The 22,365-nt window shown below is 38.3% G+C and overlaps 1 protein-coding gene across 1 annotated transcript in view; it reads right to left on the bottom strand.

Moving 5' to 3' along the window:
- Window positions 1-2,661: 2,661 nt before the first annotated feature.
- Window positions 2,662-22,365, bottom strand: part of grin3a (glutamate receptor, ionotropic, N-methyl-D-aspartate 3A) — a 50,298-nt gene continuing 30,594 nt past the window's right edge. The window contains exons 4-10 of the mRNA XM_008423867.2: window positions 21,594-21,977; window positions 21,209-21,354; window positions 17,929-18,044; window positions 16,680-16,831; window positions 13,298-13,459; window positions 12,487-12,557; window positions 2,662-4,489 (exon numbers count right to left, since the gene is read on the bottom strand). Coding sequence (XP_008422089.1) covers window positions 3,928-4,489; window positions 12,487-12,557; window positions 13,298-13,459; window positions 16,680-16,831; window positions 17,929-18,044; window positions 21,209-21,354; window positions 21,594-21,977 — 1,593 coding nt within the window. The 3' untranslated portion in view covers window positions 2,662-3,927. The remainder of the gene's footprint in view (window positions 4,490-12,486; window positions 12,558-13,297; window positions 13,460-16,679; window positions 16,832-17,928; window positions 18,045-21,208; window positions 21,355-21,593; window positions 21,978-22,365) is intronic.

The following is a 22,365-nucleotide window of genomic DNA, read 5'->3' as shown; positions in this document are numbered from 1 at the left end:
CGCGCTCTCTTGTGATTTTTTTTTTTTCATTTTTGTGCACTTGTGTGCATAATAACTTTCTTTTATCATGTAAAGTATTGCTGGGAAGATTGCTGTCCCAGTTGACTGAGATTGAAACTTAYCTTGATGGTGTTCTAGGTAAATTTCTTTCCTTTAGTTTATTTGAATACCAGCGGATTGTTTTGTTTACTTTTCCAGCATAGAAAACCTCCCGATGTTTGAAGCTCATTTCCTCGTTTGAATAAACAGAAAAAAAAAATCCCATGTGTCCTACTGTAGTTACAAATATGAAGTCCAGTATAAAGCTATAACAAAATTTTGATCTGTATGATCATCTTGATTTTAGAAATACTAATTACGCAGTTAGAATAAAGTAGCATAAAATACTCATTATTTTTCAATTAGCTCAATAGTTTGCATTTTGTCAGGTACACTTCCTCACAAAAGTGCTCACGCCATTTGAACCTTTCATCATTTTGTCACGTTACGACTAAAAATCAAAATTTTTCATGCCATTTTCTGACATCCCAAATTGAAAAGTATGACTTATTAGTATTAGTAATATATTTGAAAATTCTGTTTTTGAAAAACGTAGGTCTGCATTTGTATTTTGAAACTACAGAATACTGCTATCACACCTACTAGAAATAGTTTGCCACTGACCAAAATACTAAAGGCGTTGAAACAGTCACGATGCTGCGTGAAATTGTGAAAAAGTACCGTCTGAAACAAGAATATTGACATTTTTGTTTGTCAGGGAGAATAATGAACATTCAAGTTAGTTTCTTCTAGTCACCTGCACCTATTTTAATACCCTGTCCAGCAACTGTTGGTCCACCCACTTGCAAAACTGCACATGTTGCCCAGACAAGTGATTAGGATGCACACGGATACGCTCAAACTAGGTTTCTTATTGAGTTCTTCAGCAGATTCATCCTGTTATTACCGCATCGACTTCAGGGATGTTTATGTCACCGCCTAGCAAGAAATACACACACAGAGGCACAAAGAAAGCTGACRGCTCARCGAGTGCACTTTCTCTTTTGCTCTGTCAGGTATTCATTTCAGCTGTGACAGCCTGCGCTTACCCTGCAGACACACTGGCTAAATAGATAGGAGCTCTTTGTGTTTGTTTGTGTGTGTGTTTGCTTGTACACACAGCAGTTTTTGACCATACGATGATCTGAGAAAATTTAATTGTCGGCGCTTGGGGAATATGCCTACTTGTCCAAACTAACATCCCCTTGCAGTGTGAGTGGAGAAGAATGTTCAAGCCAAACGTTGTTTTAGGGATGGAAGCAAAGTTTGGAGTAGTGATTTCAGACGATCTCCGTTATTTGCTTATGAAGTGTGAATTGAAGTTAAATTATGTTCATAGCTCAGATTTTGTATTTTGTTTTTTTAGAATAAAATATCTAGTTCTCTAGTTCTGTCCTTTAGCCTAAAAAAAGACCTGGACTTTTTAGACAGAAAAAAAAAAATCCACCCATGCATTGTCTTCAGCTTATCTAAGATTGGTTTTCAGGGGTGACAGACCAAGAAGAGAAACTCAGACATTTCTGTAACCAGAGCTACTTTTCAGCATAATATGGGGGACCCCAAGGCATTCCTAAGCCAGAAGGGATATACTTGCACAGTTCCTCACAAGTTGTGGGTCTGCTCCAGGCTCCTGTGAGCAGACCCACAGGTGCCTGGGAAAGCAGCAAAGTGAGGTGCTTTGCTGCTTCCCCAGGAAATCAGGATTTCCCAATAATCCTGATTTGATGCTCAAACTGCAGCTCATTTTGGAAAACCAGTGATTCCACTCAAATATTCCCTGGGATCCGTCGGTCCGTCGTGGTGTAGAGAGAGCTGAGTCAAAAAGCGAAGCTCTCGATTTACCGGTCGATCTACGTTCCCACCCTCATCTATGGTCATGAGCTTTGGGTCATGACCGAAAGAACGAGATCACGGACACAAGCGACCGAAATGGGTTTCCTCCGCAGGGTGGCTGGGCTCTCCCTTAGAGATAGGGTGAGAAGCTCAGTCATCCGGGAGGGACTCAGAGTAGAGCCGCTGCTCCTCCATGTTGAGAGGAGCCAGYTGAGGTGGCTCGGGCAGCTGGTAAGGATGCCTCCTGGACGCCTCCCTTGTGAGGTGCTCCGGGCACGTCCCACCGGGAGGAGGCCTCGGGGAAGACCCAGGACACGCTGGAGGGACTTTGTCTTTCGGCTGGCCTGGGAACGCCTTGGGATTCCTCCGGAGGAGCTGGAAGAAGTGGCTGGGGAGAGGGAAGTCTGGGCCTCCCTTCTGAAGCTGCTGCCCCCGTGACCCGACCCCGGATAAGCRGAAGAAAATGGATGGATAGATGGTATTATTCTTCACATCATCTTAGTCCCGTCATCCTATGGACCGTAGTTAAGGATTGGAAGTTGCTTGCTTCACTKCAAATGAGGCCACAATTCTTCTATCCATTTCTCACTTAGTCTTGCCATCACACACTAACATGGTGCTAAGATACTTAAAGTTCTATGCTTGGGGCAAAGATTGACCCCTGACCTGAAGGCAGAAGTCCAGCCTRTTCTGGTTGAGAACCATGGACGAGGAGGTAATTTTCATCCAAGTCACTTCAAACTAAAACAAAATAATATATATATTAAAATAAAAACAATTTGTGCAAAGAAGAGAGATGCATTTTTAATAATGGATCATGTCCAACCCATAACAAAGAAAAGTGCATGAACTTAATCACTTGGCAACTGCTCTGCTGTGTTTGGTTGTAAATGTTCTTTGCATTAAGTAACATGTCAAAGCCAGAACAGTKGTTAACAATTAAAAAGAGAATATTTCATTTAGTGATTGGTTGTCACCAAGATTTGAGTAGTAATCCGTGTTTTTATGGCAACGGTAGTACAAGAGCACCAGAATGCTCTCAGGCAAAATAGTTCATCCCTGTCTCTTGGTAGCCCACAAATTTGGCTCTGACATGTTAAATAATGACTTCAATAAACCGGGAGTGCATCAGTGAAGTACAGGACCAACATTATACAGTGATTCATAATTACTGTTGTGAATTGTCATCAAATCCCCTGCTTAGGYGCCAACCAGTTCTTCTTTATGATAGTGTCTTGTGAATGCTTTATGCAGTATCTTTCCATAGTGTCTTACACAGAAAGTCTGCTGATGTTCAGAAGACTTATTCAAGAAAACTCCATTGCCACAGTATGCATTGCCAAAGATCTGAGACATTAAGCCATTGAAGGATGTCTACAAATCCCTAATGGGTTGTATGCCGGAAAGATGCAAAGTCTGTGCAAGACACACAATCATAAAGACTCGTCTGGCTGGGTTCATCTACGGGTCATAATAAGACCCTGAACAAACTCTGGTGAAATAGTTCATTAAGCTTAAGAGTCATCGTATCAATCAKCAAAGCTTAACGTCAYGGCAAGCAAATCATACCTCTGAAGAGATTGGGCTTATCTCAGAGGTGAGATATTTCAGGGACAAAAGGATGTATTCTGCATGAAAGGAACGTGGAAGAAAAGAAGCTGAAGGAATCTGAGAAGAATGAAATGGAGGCGRAGAGGACGGAGAAACACGGCTCCTCGCTGACAGGCTTGTGGGGTTCAGGATCCCTCTTTCACTCTTGTCCACTACTACTGCTTCTTCTACTCAGGTCTCACCTCCCGGAGGTCAGAAAAGGTCCCAGCAGGATTCAAATAGCAAGATGGGACCCACAGTGAAGATTTCGGGTCAACATTTAGATAAATTCCTGTGTCTAAATGAGGACCTTAGTAAGATAAATCTTTTTTTTTTATATATATATATATATATATAATTTCCAGACATTTGGCAGGGTTCCCTATCCAAAAGATTTTGTGGAGTTGTGTTTCCAGGTTGATTTTTTTTTAAGGTTTTTCTAGACAAAACAAGGAAAGGCAGGCTTCAGAAGTCTGGGAGTGTGTTTGTGTGTTGGTTAGTCTGCCTGTGGGACTGGGTATACTGACAGAACTGGTTGGACTGGTGTGTTGAGGGCTGACTTGGTGAAGTCTGGTTTGTTTGCTGGTTTTCTGTTTGGTACCGTTCAAGCTCTCTCTTCCTTCTCATTGCTGACTGTAGCTGCAGCTTGATCGCAGTGATTTGACCCTCCAGTTCTGACAGTTCTTGCACCAGTGGATTTCGACCAACTTGGCCAAGAGTACCGTCACCCACTCCTAAGCTGCAGCACTGCGTTGTAGTCTGTCCAGATCCTTCTTGTCCTTGGCCCAAAACACGTCCTAACAGGTCGGAGCGGCCGTTGGATGTGGTCACTATGGGCATGTGTTTCTCCAGCAAGGGTAGAGTGTGAGGATGAGGGCGGGGAGAAGGTGGAGGTGGCGGTGGAAGGTCCTGGGAGGATGGATGTTCCAGGTCATTCTGAATATCTTGGGGAAGAAACCTTCGCCGGTTGCAGTGGGAGGATCCTGCAGGATTCCAAGATGCTGACTGGTTGTTTCCTTCGTTGCACCTGGGATGAGGCAGAGGGAAAAGTGAAATGTCAAGAAAGAAATCTATATGCCAAGGTGGGTGAAGTGTGAATCATTTTAATGCAACATGCTGGTAGGAATAAGTAATCTTAGAAAAAAGCTGACTGGTTCAAACACAGAGAACATGCTTTTTTTATTTTTTATTTTGCCTGAACTTAGGAGTCGTGGCACATAAAATAATTGCCATGTGAAATTATACTGCAAGATACTGAAGTGACACATGAAGTTCTGGACAACATCTGGAMATCATTCGTGAGGTACTTATTCTCGCATTCTTCCATACCAGCCTGAATATTTTCTGAAATAATTTGTGTTGTAATAAACTGTTTGGTGAAGCTGAATATTACTTATTCGGAGATTTGATTGTGCTGCTATATTTCTTGCTGTGAATAAGATGAATGATTTTGGATGCTCTTCTATAAAAAAAAAAAATAATTGTGATATGTGCAAAATTCATTTATACTCAAAACTGACGACTACAGTGGAAAAACTGTACTTGCAAGGTTTAGGGACCACAGCAGTATAGTTAAAATCCACAAATCCCCTCTAAACTGGTCCCTGATGAAACGCTACCATCATACTTCCTGTTCGTGTGCTACTTGCAATTATGTCACTCATTTGTTTGTAGTTTATAAAGCCAGAGAATAGCTTTGTTTGGAAGTTTTGTCCACACTTTACTGAATTACACTGAACAACGTTGGAAGAGATATCATCAGTGAGTCGTATCAGAAGAGAAGGCATGCTGGCTTTAGCCTAGGAGTTCCACCCATTGTTGTTCCACGCCAGCATGTCTGTCTAAATCATTCACTGTTTTCATTATTGACTTTGCTTTACTGTTGAGTTTGTAAATACAGCAATCTCTTCTTTTTGGAACAAATCAGTGATAACCTATTCATTTCATAGAAATAAAAATATGCTTAGATGTTAACAAAGAGGATTTTGTTAAACATCCATTTTTAAAAGCTTTAATACAGACTTTATGTGCCAGCAGTGAGCCTAACAATCCTTTGCAAGCCAACCTGGAGCTTCAATTTTTTACCGTGAAGTTAAAACCACAATGCTTAGGAGAGCTTTAGTTTGACAGTGCTGCCAACTTTTAGTGGAAGCATGCGTCACTTTGCCGTTCCCCTCTCCTTGTTTTTTTTTTACCTCTTTTTTTTTATCTCAGGAGTGATGTGAACATTCAAAATCCTTTAATCAGTGTCCATTTTACAGCCTGTTTATTTCTCCTTTTCATCTTCTTTATTCCTCATAATCATGATTTATGAAGGGTAATTTGGAGCCACAACAAAAAACAAATTTGGATTGTATTTCCCAGGAGTTTGAGGCCAACCGGCTTTATGAAAAACTGTTGCCGGGCTGAAACATTTTTTTTAGATTGAAAAAGGCTTCTTGGACTTTTGCGCAAAAACAATATTTTCTTCACGATGCACATAAGGAGGAAAGAAGACTGACACATAATCTAATGAATAGTGCTCAGCAAAGGTATTCATACTCATTGACATTTTCCACATTTTGTCATATGTTTATAGGCATAAACTATTAACAATTATTAACTATTAAACTATTTTTTGGGGTTTTAAAATGTTGAGAAAACCCCAAAATATTTCATGTGTTTGTGTTCAGCCTCACTGTGTAGAACCACCGTTCAGCTCTAAGTCTTTGGAGTGTGAATCTAGCAGCTTTGCACTTCCTGAGACTGAAACTTTGATCATCTTCCTTTGCCATTTCAYGCTCAGTGAGATTTGATGCAGCGTGTATGCGAGCATCAGTTTTCAAGCGCGGCTGCTGATTATCAGTTGAATTTAGATCTAGACTTGACCTGCGTTCTTTTTAATCCCAAGATGATTTGATGTCATGTTTTGATCCAAATGAAGCTATTCTATTGTAATTGGTCTGTTTTCTGCTTAAAGGCTAACCTCTGTTTCAGTCTTTTAGCTTTAGCAGCCTAAAATAAGACTCTTTTTAGCACTACCCTCGTTCCAGATGAAAACCGAAGCTCTTATTTTCTAACCTAACCCTGCTTTACTCTTTTCCAGAAACTTTTACCTGAGCTGACGCGTTTCTTGCTTTTCATGATGCTCTTTATGCAGTAATGTCCTCTGACAAACATTTGAGTCTCCTCACGAAACATCAGCATTTATAGCTTCAATTACGCTCATGTGTAATGRAGARTCAGGGTTAAAATTTAACATTAGATTTTTATTTTTGATGGATTTTTGTCAAGTCAGAGGGGAAAATGCTAAACCAAAAACAATTCTTACCCTAAGTTATCATCACACAATCTATTCATAGATTAGGAAATAGAAAGTGCACCAATAGAGTGTTATAATCTGTCTACTATGTGTCAGACTGTTGTGATTTAAAGCATATGTTGTGTTTCTTTGGAGGCGATTTATTTTAATTTCTCAGAGGTGTTAAAGTGATTCGGCCAAATCTGCCTGAGCTTGAGCTTTGCTGAAGAGCTCTCGAAATCAAAAGCTATTTTTACCAGAGGAAAAAAAAGTGACAAGAAGAATCTAATGAGATACTCCTAACATCAAAGCTTACAGATGACATATCTGAATATAAGAACATAAGAAGAGTTTCATCTTAAAATGATATTTCCGCCTATTGACCTGTRCTCACGGCATGGCAGTGGAGAAAGAGAGGACGTTTTTGAGATGAGGATAAAACTTTATCAGATCTCGTAAGCTCCAGGTCATATAATAACCAGGTCATATAATAACCTCACCAGTTTCAGGAGGCTTTAGAGTACTGCATCGCATTCCCATCAGTGGTTTCTTTTTTTTTAACTGAATTAATTTAATAATAATAATAATAATAATAATAATTAATAATAACTAATAGTTTCCTCATAGGTAAACCTCCACAACATTCACCTATGGGTTAAAACGTACATTTTTATTTAGGTTTTAAACTAATTTCTGCTTTTTCCCCCCTCCTTTCATGAATACATACAGCTCTGAAAAAAATTAAGAGACCGCTTAAAGTTGTCAGTTTCTCTGATAAACTGATATATGTCTGAGCAAAATGAACATTGTTCTTTTATTATATCAACTACTGATTCTGAAATTCCAAGCAAAAAAAAAAAGGTATTTATTTAAAGAAAATGAGGGATGGTCAAAATAACGAAAAAGATGCAGTGATTTCAGACTTTAAATAATGAAAAAGAAAACAAGTTCACATTCATTTATAAACAACACCAATGGTTTAACTCAGRAAGAGTTAAAAAATCTAAATTTGGTGGAATAACCATGAGGTTTTCAATGGGGTTCAATGCAGTGGTCTAGAGATGTATACCATGTATACATACACATATTTTTTTATCCATAAATACAATTTTTTATTTAAAAAATATAAACTTTTAGAGAACAGCTACAACAACCGAAATGTACTAAATGTTTTGTGTTGCAGTGTAGACAGTTTTTTCATAAAACAATCTGCATACAATCCATTTTAGGAATAGAGATGCAAGAAATTTAGCATATTTTTGCAAACTCTAAATTAGCCGAGCTAACGATTATACTCTTTGGAGAGGAAGTTATCATTGAGGGAAGTGGACTTTAAAGTTCTCTTTTCTTCAGCATCAGAGACCTCCATTGAAGAAGCAAACTGCTTCTTCCATGTTTCTTTAGCAACATTTTTAGCAGTTAATTCAGGCTGCTAACAGGGAGTGAAACTTTATCAGATAACGTAAAGGCTGAAAGTACGTACTAAAGCAAAGWTCTGTTTTATCCGTCGGAGCTTTCAAGCTTTATCTACCTTGAGACATGTGGGAAATGCTGAAAGTCTTTAAGAAATCTCGGAGTTAAGATAAGAGTCTTGAAGGATCCTCGACAGAATACACACAGAGTCAGAGCTTTATGGCTAACTGTGCCAGTTGTGCTAATTGTTAATGTAAGATTTTGAAAGTTAAGAAGTTTTGTTGTGTTTGCTTTAAAATAATAGTGAATCCCTGTTTGACTGCAGTTCTGACATGTAGACTCCTTCTTTCTTCTCACACACACACCTCTGCTACTGCCCCTCTCTTAAATATCAAGATAGATGCATTAGTTTTTGATTTTCAAAACTCATCATAGAACATATTATTCTTTCACAAAATAATGCTCTTCTGTTTTGTGGCATGCTAAAAAAAGAAAAGAAAGAAATATAATTTTTCATGGAAACTAAAATTTGGCTACAATGGTTTTGGGAATCAAAGGGAATCAATCAGAAATTGGAAATTGTCCACACAAAAAAAATAAATAAAAATCTTAGGTTGATGCATCACAATTAGCATCTACTTCACTTTCAAGAAAGGAGACCTGTAATCTTCTGCTCACCCGTTCCAGACATCAACATGTTTAGCTGTTTTTACCTTGACATGAATAGCACATTCCTAATTTATATTCTTCTATTTTATACAGAAATATGCTTAGGGGAGGGTTACATTTGCATTTGTAGACATTTCTAGGACATCCAGTTCAAGGGGTCAAGTATTGAGTCTTGTAAGTATTTTCATTTTTTCCCCCATGCTCCTACACATAATCCAAAAATATTTCATATAACACCATACCAACTCTTCTAATTAATTTAGTTAATTCTTGTTTTATATATATATATATATATAAAGTCTCACATTTATAATGGAATTTTATGAAACAAGGATGACCTCCCATCCTGTTTATTCATATTTACCAGCATGCAGTAGTTTTCCTTAACACATGCCAATAATTCGCCAGTGAATAATATTTCCCCCCATCTGTCAATCCAGATACAACTTAAGCCGACACTTGATGGATCATTTGAAATTAAATCTGCAGCATTATGAACCTGCTGGTGTTTTCCACAAGATACCAAACGACCTGCTCACCATATCGGAAAGTCTCAATTTATTAATAAGGCCTTTTTTTTTATTGCTGGCGGGTAATTGGCGTATTCCTTTGTTCTGTGATGAGTAATAAAAATCTATTTTAGTTTCAAACTACACAGCCTGCTAAATCTGTGAAACTAGCCTGTGTGTGTGTGTGTGTGTGTGTGGGTGTGTGTGTGTGTGTGTGTGTGTGTGTGTGTGTGCGCGCGCGTGCGTGTGTGTCCCCAGTGCAGACTACAACCAGTTAGCTAAGATCTAAAATCAGTTTAAATGATTATAGAGTGGTTGCAATGTGAGTTGGTCTTTTACCGAAAGGGGATTTTGATCTCAATTTAGTTAATTCTTGTTTTGGATCAAGGGAAACCTCGCCTCAGATGTCTCTCATATTGTGTTTCCCTTTGTGTGATCGATTGGGTAAAACCACCTGTTCCTCATTATCCTCGGCCCCCACAGAGAGTCGTCTGCTTAGACTGATCTCGCATCGCTCCCCAAATGACTTCTTGTTTCTTACCTTTATTTGTTTTGCATCGCCAGGTTGATAAGTTCTGAAAATCCCAATGTTCTCTTTACTCAGTTGAGTCTTTTGCTTTCAAGCTGCTTTTCTTATTGCTTCTTATTTCACCTGCCCACCTTTTTGTTAGCATTTTCATCAATAATGTTTACCTTCTATCCATTTAAACTGTCTGCGGGCTCAGTTTCCTACTTTCGGCTCAGTGTTTCATGACGAGCACGAAATATGGATTTTAAAGATCAACTGGAATCACCCATAATTTCATTTCATTATTTCATTTTGTCCTTGCGGTGTGTGTTTCCAGCTTGATTCTGAAAACAGTTTTAATTGGTCATCTGAGAATATTTTAACCTTCTGCAGACATTTCTCCAAACTCAGACCGACAAGTCTCTGATGATTTCTTTTTTCTTGACATTCTTGTTGGTATACTTATGAAATTTAATAGGTTGTAGTTTAATCAAGAGCACTGATCACAGCCAATTAAATTCTAACCATTTTTGCTCTTTGCTGGTCATATCGTATCTTCCACACAGACTAACAGCTCTGCGCCTGAACAGGATTATAAACTGATACTTTCAGACTTAATGCTGTAAGGAAAAAAAATTGGATTATTTTACTGTTTGCATTCCTGTACAATAAATGCGAGACCCACCAAAGTGCAGTGCAGTGCTTGCAGCTCAGACATTCCACACAGCAGCAGGTTTCTGAGATGTGGCTAATGAGATAGTAATAATTCCTGACTTTCAGACAGCATGGAGGTATGACGCGAAGGAGTTTGATTGAATGAGGTAGGTCTGCAAGGGTAGGAGGTCTGTTCTCATTACCATAGGCATCCTTCACATCGACTTGTCTCCGTAATTATTATGTATATTTAATCCCCACTTTGTGCTCTCCACCTGAGTGTCCCCTGCTGTTCTAAGCAGAGATGGATGTGAAATATACAGAGAAGTTGAACTTTTAGTGCAGAGAGGAATCACTGGAAATTAAATCTGTTTACTAAGCAAACGCCCCGATAAGGATTTTCTGATCAACTGATCAAAGTTGTTTAAAATTACACAATTAGCCAATATAGGATCCAATATAGGAACCCAGCAGTTAAGTCGTTTCCACTTTATTGTAACTTTGGCCATCTTAATACACACACCAGTGACCTTCTGGACATTAGCACATCGTTTTTCTTTTTTTGACAGTGACAGATTTTTGGCCCAGCTTATGTTTTCAAAAGAGCCAAAAAACTAGAGTACTAAAACATTCCAACAATGTGTCACGTAAAACAGACATAACTTTACAATGTGTGTTTTAAGCATAAAATACGCACGGCTACTATGGTCATTAAACTCACATCTTGATCCAGCTTACAATATTCCAAGAAGACCAGCTTGTAAATTTGATAAGCTCACAGCAGCATGTTTTCCTTCTGTTTTGATATGACTAGTTGATAATTTGGCTCGTAACATATTTTCATAATTCAGTCAATTATATGCAGATAAAACTCTAAAGGTTTTATAATTTAATGACTAATTTTTTTGCTGCACTTTGAACAGGTCACCATCAGATAGGACGCTGTGGCGGTCAGTACAGTCTCACCTTTTCTGTGACACAATAAGGGATGAAAAACATTGCTTGAAAATACTATATTTGTTAGATCAACACCAAAATGTGAACAATCTAAAAACGCCATTTCTGAGCCCATACACAAAACATAACTTGGCTAACCCTGATATAAAATTACTTTGACAATTTGGAGTTGTCTTTAACTGAGGACTTTAAAAAATAAAAAGGAAATTACAACAGAGGAAAAACTGGCAGACATGAATTATATAAGTCCTTTAAAAAAGGAGCAATATTAGTAGAGAGGAGAGTCTTCTGACTTACCTCCTCTCACTATTTCTAACAATACTCTGACGTCAGCATCAGATTATTTTCTCAACTCCCTCAGATAATTGCCTTCCAAGAGATTGACCATTCTATTTAGTTCCTGATTAAAAATGGGTCCCTTAACTGCCACTTGGATGTTAATTGATGTCACTCATTCGCAGGCTGATAATTTGACCAATGGGGCATTTAAGTTTGGAAAATTGGCTCTCGGCTGGAACTGCCATCATGTATTTTTAGTGTGAATGAATGTGAGATTATATGGTCCATATTTTATTCATAATGACACTCCAGAGTTCAGCGTGATTTCTAGCATGAACGGTTTCGGTAACATTTCCAGTACATTTATGGTCTGGTGTTTAAAGTTCAAACAGGAGAAGTAGTGGGGAAGAGGAAGAGGATCCTTGCTTGGTAAAAAGCAGTTGTCGTCATTTATAGTAAATGACAAAAAACAGTTTTTTGTTTGTTTAAAGGAAAGGAAAAAACACAACACAATCTACCTCTCTAATGTAGCTTAAAGTTTTAATGAGCCCAAATGTAAATCAAAACAAAATACTGAAGTAAAAACAAATAATTATGCCAAATCTATGCAAAGTTATGCCGATGTAGAGGGGGGTTATCTGAAATCAACTTGGTAAAATAAACTAAACTGGTAGGAATATAAAATTGTCATCTAAATTGTTCATTTTACTGACATAGAGCTGCACAAAGTAAAGTTTGCAAGACAAGGACATTACCTTTTCTCAGGCTTGGTAACAGATGGTAGCTTGTCATCGATGAAGACAGAGTTAAGGGCTCTGTGTAATCTCTGGAAAACAATCAACACATCATGTTATGAATTTTAACACTTAAATGTTTTGTCTTACAAACAGCATGTTCAACAGATTAGAATATTTCAGTAACTCAGTTCATTGAGTGAAAAACGCATATATGGAGAGATGGATTACACACAAAGACTAATGTCTTCAAACTTCAAGATATAAAGAAAAAATAATATATAAATATGTTCTTGCAGGTTCCAACAAGAAGGACCTTAGCAATACAATGAAGTCTAAAAGTACCTACACAGCTACATCAACCAAATATGTAGCTTTAAAAACAGTAAAACTTCTAAAAGTTAAACTTTTGTGTGCTTTTATACATTTAAAAGGGTAAAGAAAAAGCAACAAACACTTTAAAAAACAAGTCAGTTGTACTACAGTAGCAGCTGTACGACTGCATGTTAGCATTATATAATTATTCTTAATTATACGTTATTTAATTGGAAACCTAAAGAACTTACAAAGGTGTGATGTATGCTAAGCAAACGCACAACTAAATAATTAACAGTGAAATTAAGTGGCCTACTTTCGAAACAAACCTCTGAGGCACAACAGTATTATATCTTAATTTTTCTACTTTAAAATTTAATTTTCTTTTGCAGACAGCAGTTTTGCTCTCAAAGGCCTTTTCTAAGATACCCTGAGAAATCTTCTCCTGGTAATTGTGAAATAGTCTCGCTAATGTTTCCGTTAACTTTTTTTTTGGTTCAGTTCAGTGAGTCGGTACCTGACTGGTGTGCAGCCAGTATTTGGAGCGTGGCTCCTTGACCCTCGGGATCACTAGCTTGTACACAATGTGTTCCGCTATCGTGGTCAGGAGAGATAAGGCCACGCCTACACACAGCATCACAAACAGACCAGAGAAATGCTTTATGCCCATCTGCAGTGTCTGGAGAAAGAGAGGGAGATGTAGAGAAAGGAAGTTGGTGAAAGACGGAACCAAGCAGGAGACTTCAGAGCAGAATGAAGACACATATCAATTGCAAGCTGATAGTTTACAGGAAGGGCATACAATGTGACAACTATCAAGAAAAAAAAAAAAAAACGACAACTCTACAAGCTTTCTCAGTTTTCTCTTTGCCCAAAGCATCCAAGACTTTCTGGTGATAGTCCAGGACAATAAGACACTGATGTTACTTGTTATGTTCGTCTCTCATCATTATTTTGGATAAAAATAAGCTTAATTTTCAATTTGTTATGGAATCTGGTTTACTTATTCAACAAAAGGATAAAGGAAAACAAAAAAGCTCATTCACTTCTACTAAGAATATTACACAGAACCATCATCCACTAATGTTTTACCTTATTGGCTCTCATATAGTCTGAGCCACTTACAAGACTGAATCTATTGAAATTTCAATTTCATCACAAACCTCAATGTTTGGCAATCCGCATTTAAGGTGTTGGACGTTTCACAATGAACCACCTGTTGCAGTTCCTGCAGCTCTGCTCGCATTCTCGTAAGAAAACTATTTACTGCTGAGCATGAAGTAGCTTGTGATATGGGGCCAGCTACAGTGATTACATTATAAAGTCCAAAATACGTGATGGATTAGATTCATCACTGCAGTATGTTAACTTGGCCAGCTACCTCTGATGAAACGTCGCAGAGTGGAAGCCCACGGTTCTGCGAAAGTTGGACAGGACGGACATTACTGGTAGGTGATTGCTGGGGAAGAAAATCTCTCAGGAAATGTTGTTCAAAAAGCAAATTATTTATTGAGCCCTGGGTTTATGTTGTTGGGACAGAAGAAGAGCAGTTTTAGCAAAAAAAAAAAAAAAAAAACTGTGACCAAGCTTGTTGTGTTAGAGAAGATACCAAGGAGGAGTAACATCATTCATCATTTTAAATAACGATGACCTCATCAAACCTTTCTGAATCTGCTCCTTAGGATAAAATAATATTGCATAATGCATCACTGTGCATTCCATATATACAATATATTTATATTTCTAATAGTGTGATCATGTTTCTCAATTAAGATTTGAGACAAATTTCTTTGTATTTTAATGTCCTGCGTTAAACTCATCTTTCATCATCCGCTTTCTCCAAATTTATTGAAAACCTTCCTAATTAAATAATATTTAATTTATTGCTCTAGAATAATCTCTTTTGGAGAGTCTGAGGGCTGGATGAGTGATTCATTAGATTTTTTCCCCCCCTTTTTGTAGCGTTTTAGAATCTCCAGGCTTAATAAAAAAAATGTACAATACATAAATAAATAGAAAATGCTGAGTAGGACTAAACCGCGCCAGGCTGCTCGGTAATTCACCCTGCTTATATCCCATTAATTTCCTGCTGATGTTGTCAGGCTCTCGTTTCTAGTGTATGAAAGGTAACGCAGGTAACACAGAATCTACCTTTACTCTGTATTTTGCAAAATGTATCTGCCATTTTGAATCAATCAGTGTATCCTCATGTGATCTCTGCAAGGTACCTGTGTGGAAAAAGTTGTGATATCAAGCGACGGACAGATAAAGGAGAAAAAAATACATATTATCCGAGCAGCTGTCTCTGCTCCAACTTTGCGGAGGCTAGGTTGTGATGCTGAAAAATGAAATGCACCCGGGGCAATTTAAATGTCTGCTACACAAGATAGAATCTACAGCACATCTCAGTGGCTACGCACTAGAAAATGGCTCACTTTGGCAATATACCATTTCTCCTACTGATATGACCCTACTGAATTATTTACATTCAGGCTGCATATGTATTGAGGTTATGCTGTCTTTTGCAGACAGGCTTTTTTTTTTTTTTTATTAATTTGATGAAATCATTAACAGCAGAACTAAAGCTGACCGTCATTCACTTCAAAACATACAATCATGCAGACAAAATAATGACAAAGTTCCCCTGTGTGCACTTTCACCGAGTCAGGAGCAATTTTGGAAAACTACATCGATGTAACTGGTTGGAAAGATGGCCTGGTTGACAATGGATAACTGCTTGGAAATTGCAAAATAGCACAGACCACGGAGCATTGATTGCTTAGAGGGACATAGGTAGTTTGACAGCAGGAGAGTCAGAGGCCAGTGTCTCAATTAGAGAAGAGCAATTACTGTATAAGGAGGCTGTGGAGAGCAAGGAATGGGTTTTCAGAGTTGGACCAGAAAGCTGGTGAGACCACAAACCAAATCCCCTGTGTCGAACGACCCAGAATGGAAACATTTCTGTTTATTCGTGGGGCTTGCAATAGTATTCACAATGATATTAAAACCAATAAATACTCAATGTGTCTAATTGAGTATTTATGTTCAAAATGAGGGGCCAATTGTGAAGAGAAAGGAGAAGAATGTGTGATTTTTATGTTTTATAGATACGCCTCTACATGKGGGATGCAGTGAAGGATTTGACATAGATCCTTAATTATATATAGGTCTGGGGTTTGACTGAGTCGCTTTAACACCATTGGATTGTTTATGGTGAGCCTCTATAATGTTGCAATGGCTTTCTACTTTAAAAAAAAGAAAAAAAAGGGAGATTTGTGCATGACCAACTGTTGCTATGCCAGCAGATTCTCTCCCTCTCAGCTGTGGATCTCTGCAGCTCCTTCAGGGAAACCTCAGGCTGATTAATGTTCTCCTTGCTTAGCAGCCAGTTTACCAGGACAGCTATGTCTTTGTGCAAGTGTTGTTCCATAACATTTCCATTTTTCCACGACCGAATGAACCTGTAATATATTTAAAGCTTCAACATAACTTTATACCTGACTTGTCTAGTGTGTATCTTATTCCTTGATGCGGCTTCTTCACTAATGTTCTCCAAATAATGTGAGTTCTTTACATAACAGTGACACTGATTAACTTGTTTTTTTTTTTTTTAATTAATGAATTTTGGATTTTATAAATTATTTACAGCTATGATGCATAATTACATTTTATGAATCAACACACAATAGTGCATGACTACAAATTACAATACATTGAAGTTTGTGCTTGTGGCATAAGAAAATGTGCAAAAGTTTGACGAATATGAAGGCCACTAAAGTGACAATATTGTATTTTATACACCCTGAAAAGTTTATCTTAGTGTTAAATTGTTCCTTTGCTGTTTGTGTGAGATAAACAGCAGCACATAAACTCCATTCACTCAACACCTTCACACTCACCTCAGTCACAGCAAAGCTGCGCTTTCCGCAGGGCACAACCTTGTACCATTTGTCATGCAGCATGTCCATGAACCCATCGGATTTGTACTGACTAACAAGCTCCGAGAAGTTGGAGGTCAGCGGCGAGTTCTGAGGGAGGCCTATGCCGTATCCTGCCCGTGGCGACACAGAAACAAAGCAGTCTCGTTAATTGTTCTACTTTTTTTAGGTGTAAAACATATAGCAAACATGCGTTTCACTTGTTTTGAGACGACTCATAAATAACTTCAGTGTTCGTCCACGGGTCTCAGCAAGCCAGGGAAAGTGTGACAAATTCTGCAACAGCCAATTACAAAAGTACCCTGGTTGCACTGATTGATTTGAATTGTATCCTGAAGGCTTAMGGGTGCATTAAGTAATTAACAACAGCACTGGAATCTGGGGCTGTGGTGGCCTGTAATGGAAGCAGGCGCCATGGGAACATTTCCACAGCGGGAGGAAGAGGATGGCTAAATGGACCAGAGATTAACGGTGGACAGTGGAGATTGTAAGCTTTTGAAAGCCAAAAAGATTAACTACTGTGCATATGTTGAGTGATTGATATTGTTAAATGTAGGAGTGTTTGAAGTGAAAACTGCTGTTTGTTTAAAGCCCATACCGGTATGAAATGAAATTAAATCAATATATCAAGAGTTAAAATGAGTCTGTCGGTTAATAACAAACACATAATTTATTCAAATTAAATAAATAGTATGTCTCATTTTTTGAATAAGAGTGATTTTAATTATTCACCTAGGGAAAAGTCAGAAATGAAATGGGATTTCCTTTTGCTCTGCTCGACTGATTTGACAACAGAAAACAATCAAAATTGTGTCCCAAGATGAGCAGTAAGATTTGTCTTTTTACTGATCCTGACAACTTGCATGGATGCAGACATGACTCAGTGGACAAGAGGTCATCTTTTAATTGGAAACAAAATGGGTTTGGTTGGTGGTAAAAGTGTCTTTGGGAACCTGTATTTTCTTTCTWTCTAATATTTTAATATGCGCTCTTTCAGTAAATGCTCAAATACGAACATCATTCGAGAATAATTTGGAGTTATATTCAACATAAAAGTCTGCAAATATATGTATCCACAGMRGAGCTCCACTGTAGATGTGTGCAATTCTGACGTGTTGCAACTAACCCTCATTTTCTGATTTCATTATCATTACTGTTGCTTACTAAACAAAAACAAGCAATTGTAAAGCTCACARCATTCAGATATTACCTTCTATGGCAAAAGGTTTCCCCACTGTGAGTGTTTTACAGTCGGCATCTATGGAAACCTCGTAGTCCAGCAGGGCTTTATCCATAATGAACGCATCCAGTTTCTGTGGGTCAGCCCTGCAATAAGACAGACAGAGGACTATAGAGGAGTCACCATCATCCCTTATCCTACTAATTAGCATTTCAGTTACATTTTGCTCCGGGAGGCTAACGGTTACGTGCGTCTTAGTTGTGCTGTGAAAGGTGAGGCAAGAGTTTATCTTGTTCTTCCAATGAGAATTATTCAGAGGAGCATTTCAAATGTGAGGCAGCAAGCTGCAATGGGAAACGTATACCAACAAGCACTTTCTACGTTATATCACAGCAGCCATTGTAAAATTGTGTTAGATGTCATTGTGAGTCGTTCTTAACCAGCACAYGAGAAACAAATACATACTCATGATGCAAGCTAAACAGTTCCTTATCTTATAAAAGTTTCACCAAAAGTAAGCAAGGTTTGATTGTCTAAAAGGAATTTGCACCAGCTGATGGTTTGTCTGTTTCTTCCAGGGGTGTCCACTTTACGCTGCAACRCTTTAAGCTCTAGTCCTCTCATCTGAGAAACRTGGGGATTARGGAAGTGAGGAACGAGATCTGGCATAATCGTTTTATGTTCCGAGTAGATTTTTTCTTGGAAAACCTAAACMCAGTTTTTCCACAGAAAAGACGACAAAAATGTATATAGGTATTCTATYCTGGTTATATTTTTATACACAGTCAGWGGCTAGCTTTTWAARTAAAGTAATGACAGRAATTAACAAAAAGAAAYTGTTTTTTTCCCCCTCCAAACCCACCAGAGAGCGGAAAGCTGACAGCAAAAGAATCACAACAATGGCCTCTTAACTACACTGATAGGAAAGCATCTGTAGTGCACACAACGCGTCCCAGCACTCATCTACCACAGCAAGCTGTACTAATTAAACCAGAGTGTTGACACAAATTGTGCAAGCACTCCTCAGGCTAAAGAGCAAACACTGTGTGGTATTGTTGTGCAAAGCATTATCAAAACTAAGTGTGGAATGTCACATTGCRGACGAGGTTTTCAGACGTCGCTGCAATATAGTAAATTACTGGTCTTCAAAATCATGTGATGTTTTTATCTTTGGGGGTTTTTGTCAAAGAAATTAACACATTTACTAAAATATCCATCAGCTTAGGCTAACTAACTTTTAAAGCTATATTTCATATTTAAAACATGATTTCTGGATAATATCYTTTATCTGAATGTGAGCAGCTTTTTTCCCCTCAGGGATCTTTTGTGTTTAAATCTTCCAAAATGTAATTTATCTCTATATGCAGTGCTGAAGGTGAGTGTTAAAATATMTTTGTTAGAAATGTTTGTATTGCCTAAAGGTCTCATGGAGTGGCCTTGCATTTTTTTCCCCCCAGAACTTTGTTGACCACCGGCCAATAAAATCAATGTCTGTCTCCAAGTTCGACCAGTTTATTTAGATTCTTCACAAATACATTAAAATGAGTTGAGATGTTGAAGCTTCAGTCAGGCCTTCAGAAATTTCAACTATCAAATAATGAAATAGACTTTTCAAACTTGATTGCATGTTTTATTTTTTTAATCAAGGGCAKCATTTGAAATCCTGCTCTATCCCCAACTCACTGTTGCCGGCTCATTATACTGATTTGAAATATATTGAGACTTTTAGCCTTCATCTTAAATCCAATTTTTTTTTTTTTTTGTTAATGAAGCCACTAACTTTCAAACAAGATGGAAAAACACGTCTCCTTTTCTGAAACATCCTCTTTTCAGGATAAGGGAAACTGGTGACAGAACATGTTTTTGTGTTGCTGCATGAAAAATATCACAGGATTGGCGCTGCGAATGATGTTAGACGGTCATATTTATTAAATGTGTATAATTAGAATGTATATATTAAAATATATGTGTTTCGACTAGACTCACATGTCAGATTAAAAGAACCTGGTAGAAACTTTTTTATTATTATTTTTGCTTATTTTGGTTTTTTTTGGCTTTGCAGTTTAGCTCTTTTGTTATCAGCTGAATAATGTRCAGAACTGAGAATAAAACTGGGCCAAAAATGAATCTATGAGGGACACCAGAAGTGAACTCCTCACTCAGTCAGGCTAGGACGTTTTGAATATWTGGCTGGGTGGTCATTTAAATTCATATGACATATTAAAACAGRAGTTGGCAAATTAATTCTGAAAGATTGATTTTTATTTTTATATTATGTTAAATTAAGATAATCTTCAACAAATTTCTATCCTATTAATATAGCCATACACGCATCAGTCATTAAAACCAACTCAAGGTCATTTTCACTTGAATCAGTGATGAAAGAGCTCTCTGTTGAAAAAGAAACATGCGATTATACTATTACTCAACCTCGTGTAACCTTGGTGTAGTAGCTTTTCTGTAGTTAATGTTTCTCATGAGGAAATATGCTTTTGCTAAAACATTCCAGCATGAATCCTATTATATGCTTCTGTTGGAAGTTTGCAYGCTTCCTGTACGGCTGAGTTTTCTTTCCAAACGTCTGCTTCCTTTGCCTTTATTCCAAACGTCTTTTAATTGTTCTGTGAAGGGTTTTGCTGATGTAAAGTTATTTTTCCTCACAGTTATTACACTAGACAGTGGTATTATGCTAGAACTCTAAAAAAGCATAATGAAGTCACCRATGTAATATGCCTCATCCCTGGCTGACTGCACCTTAACACAATGGTTCGTTCTGCAGCCCACTTGTGACGTGATGACAAGCTGTAATTCTCAAAAGAGGACATTAGTCCTGTGACACTGCAAAATATATATACATATACATATTAATAAATAAGTGGAAAAATAAATCTCTTTTCATCCTTGTAAATTGTGTCCTTGCCATGGCCTGTGTTGCAGCTGCCTTTTCCCACTATATTCAGCCATGCTCCACAGGGATGCCAGCTGAATGTTGAAGCAGCTTAGGATGACAGCAGTGGCAGGGTAAAGAGTAGGGTGGGTACTGAATACAAACAGACAAGCTTGTGGTGGGAAATGACAGTGATAGGGTTGAAATATTTTCCCCTTCCCCCCCCTCCTTCATAAATGTTGACATTCCTTAGGCGAGCATGCCTCTTTTATCAGAGACGATATCGTATTCAGATTTGCAGAAATGACACAAAGAGATAGCTGGGTCAACATTATGAAAGACGACATCAGAATATGGATCCGGCTTTTATGTGTGCCTGCATGATACACTGTAATACACCCTCTTTACGATCTGTTGTCTTACTTTAGATGATGTATGCCATCTGGTGTTGCTGGAACATTGTATCTTCTCATATACTCATGCATCTCAGGGAAACTCTTCTTGACGTAGTCCTCTGCACTGCTTTCTCTCACTGTAGCAAAGCGGAATCCCTGAGAGGGATGGTGCAACTGCAGAGGCGAAGAAAGAAACCAAAATTTCACCTTTACGATAATTTTTACTTAAATAAATTATCATTCTTCAGTTTGAAGTGATTTATTTATTTATTTATTTTTTTCGTTTTAGCCATCTTGGTGTTCTGGTTTATACTCCAACATAATCTTTGGCAAAAATAAAGAAATATAAGCCCTGGAAAACCAGACTTGTCTAACAAAACAACTACTTAACTATTTAAGGTGTTCTCTTTTACCTTTGGATCATGTATCCCTGACAGCTGCTCRTAGGTTTTCTCCCCGACCATGACCGCAGCCAAGTTAGCAGTGTAGGTGGACAGACAGAAGAGGCAAAAGATTGCCCAGAGGTTCATCAGCAGGCGACCAGTCCAGCACTTGGGGGGTTTGATGGCCACTGTTCTCCCGAAGAGAATAGCGTAACAGACGTTGAGGGCCGAGGAGAAAGAGAAGACGCGGTCACGATTGCGTCCGCGAGGGGTCATTCCAAAGGGGCTGTGCCACTCGTACAGGGTGAGGAAGATGGCGGTGACGTGGAGGGAGACGAAGATGCCGAGCCACATGGACCAATGGAGGGGCCACATGAAGGCGCCAATGGGTGCAGCTGTGTCACGGGTACGAACCTGCACAGGACAGGTGCAGAAAACTTTAGAACTGGGATGGCTGAATCGTAAGAGTTGCTATCATTTTGGTGCTAAATTCCCTAGTTCAATTAATGTTCTGTTTTTTCATCCCCACTTAAAATTGTAAAAGTTTTGACATTCCTTATGATGAAAAAAAAAAACTGAAAACATCCATCCATCCATTTTCTTTCACCCTTGTCCCTTAGTGGGGTTGGGAGGGTTGCTGGTGCCTATCTCCAGCTAACGTTTCGGGCGAGAGGCGGGGTCACCCTGGACAGGTCGCCAGTCTATCCCAGGGCAAACTGAAAACATATTAACTTTTAATAGAAAATCAACATTGGTGACGATGCTGTGTTGTATATCAGGTGTATTGTTTGAGGCAGCCTGT

The sequence above is a fragment of the Poecilia reticulata genome, linkage group LG12 (genome assembly GCF_000633615.1).
Source record: "Poecilia reticulata strain Guanapo linkage group LG12, Guppy_female_1.0+MT, whole genome shotgun sequence".
Taxonomy (NCBI): domain Eukaryota; kingdom Metazoa; phylum Chordata; class Actinopteri; order Cyprinodontiformes; family Poeciliidae; genus Poecilia; species Poecilia reticulata.
This window is presented reverse-complemented; position numbering and strand designations above follow the sequence as displayed.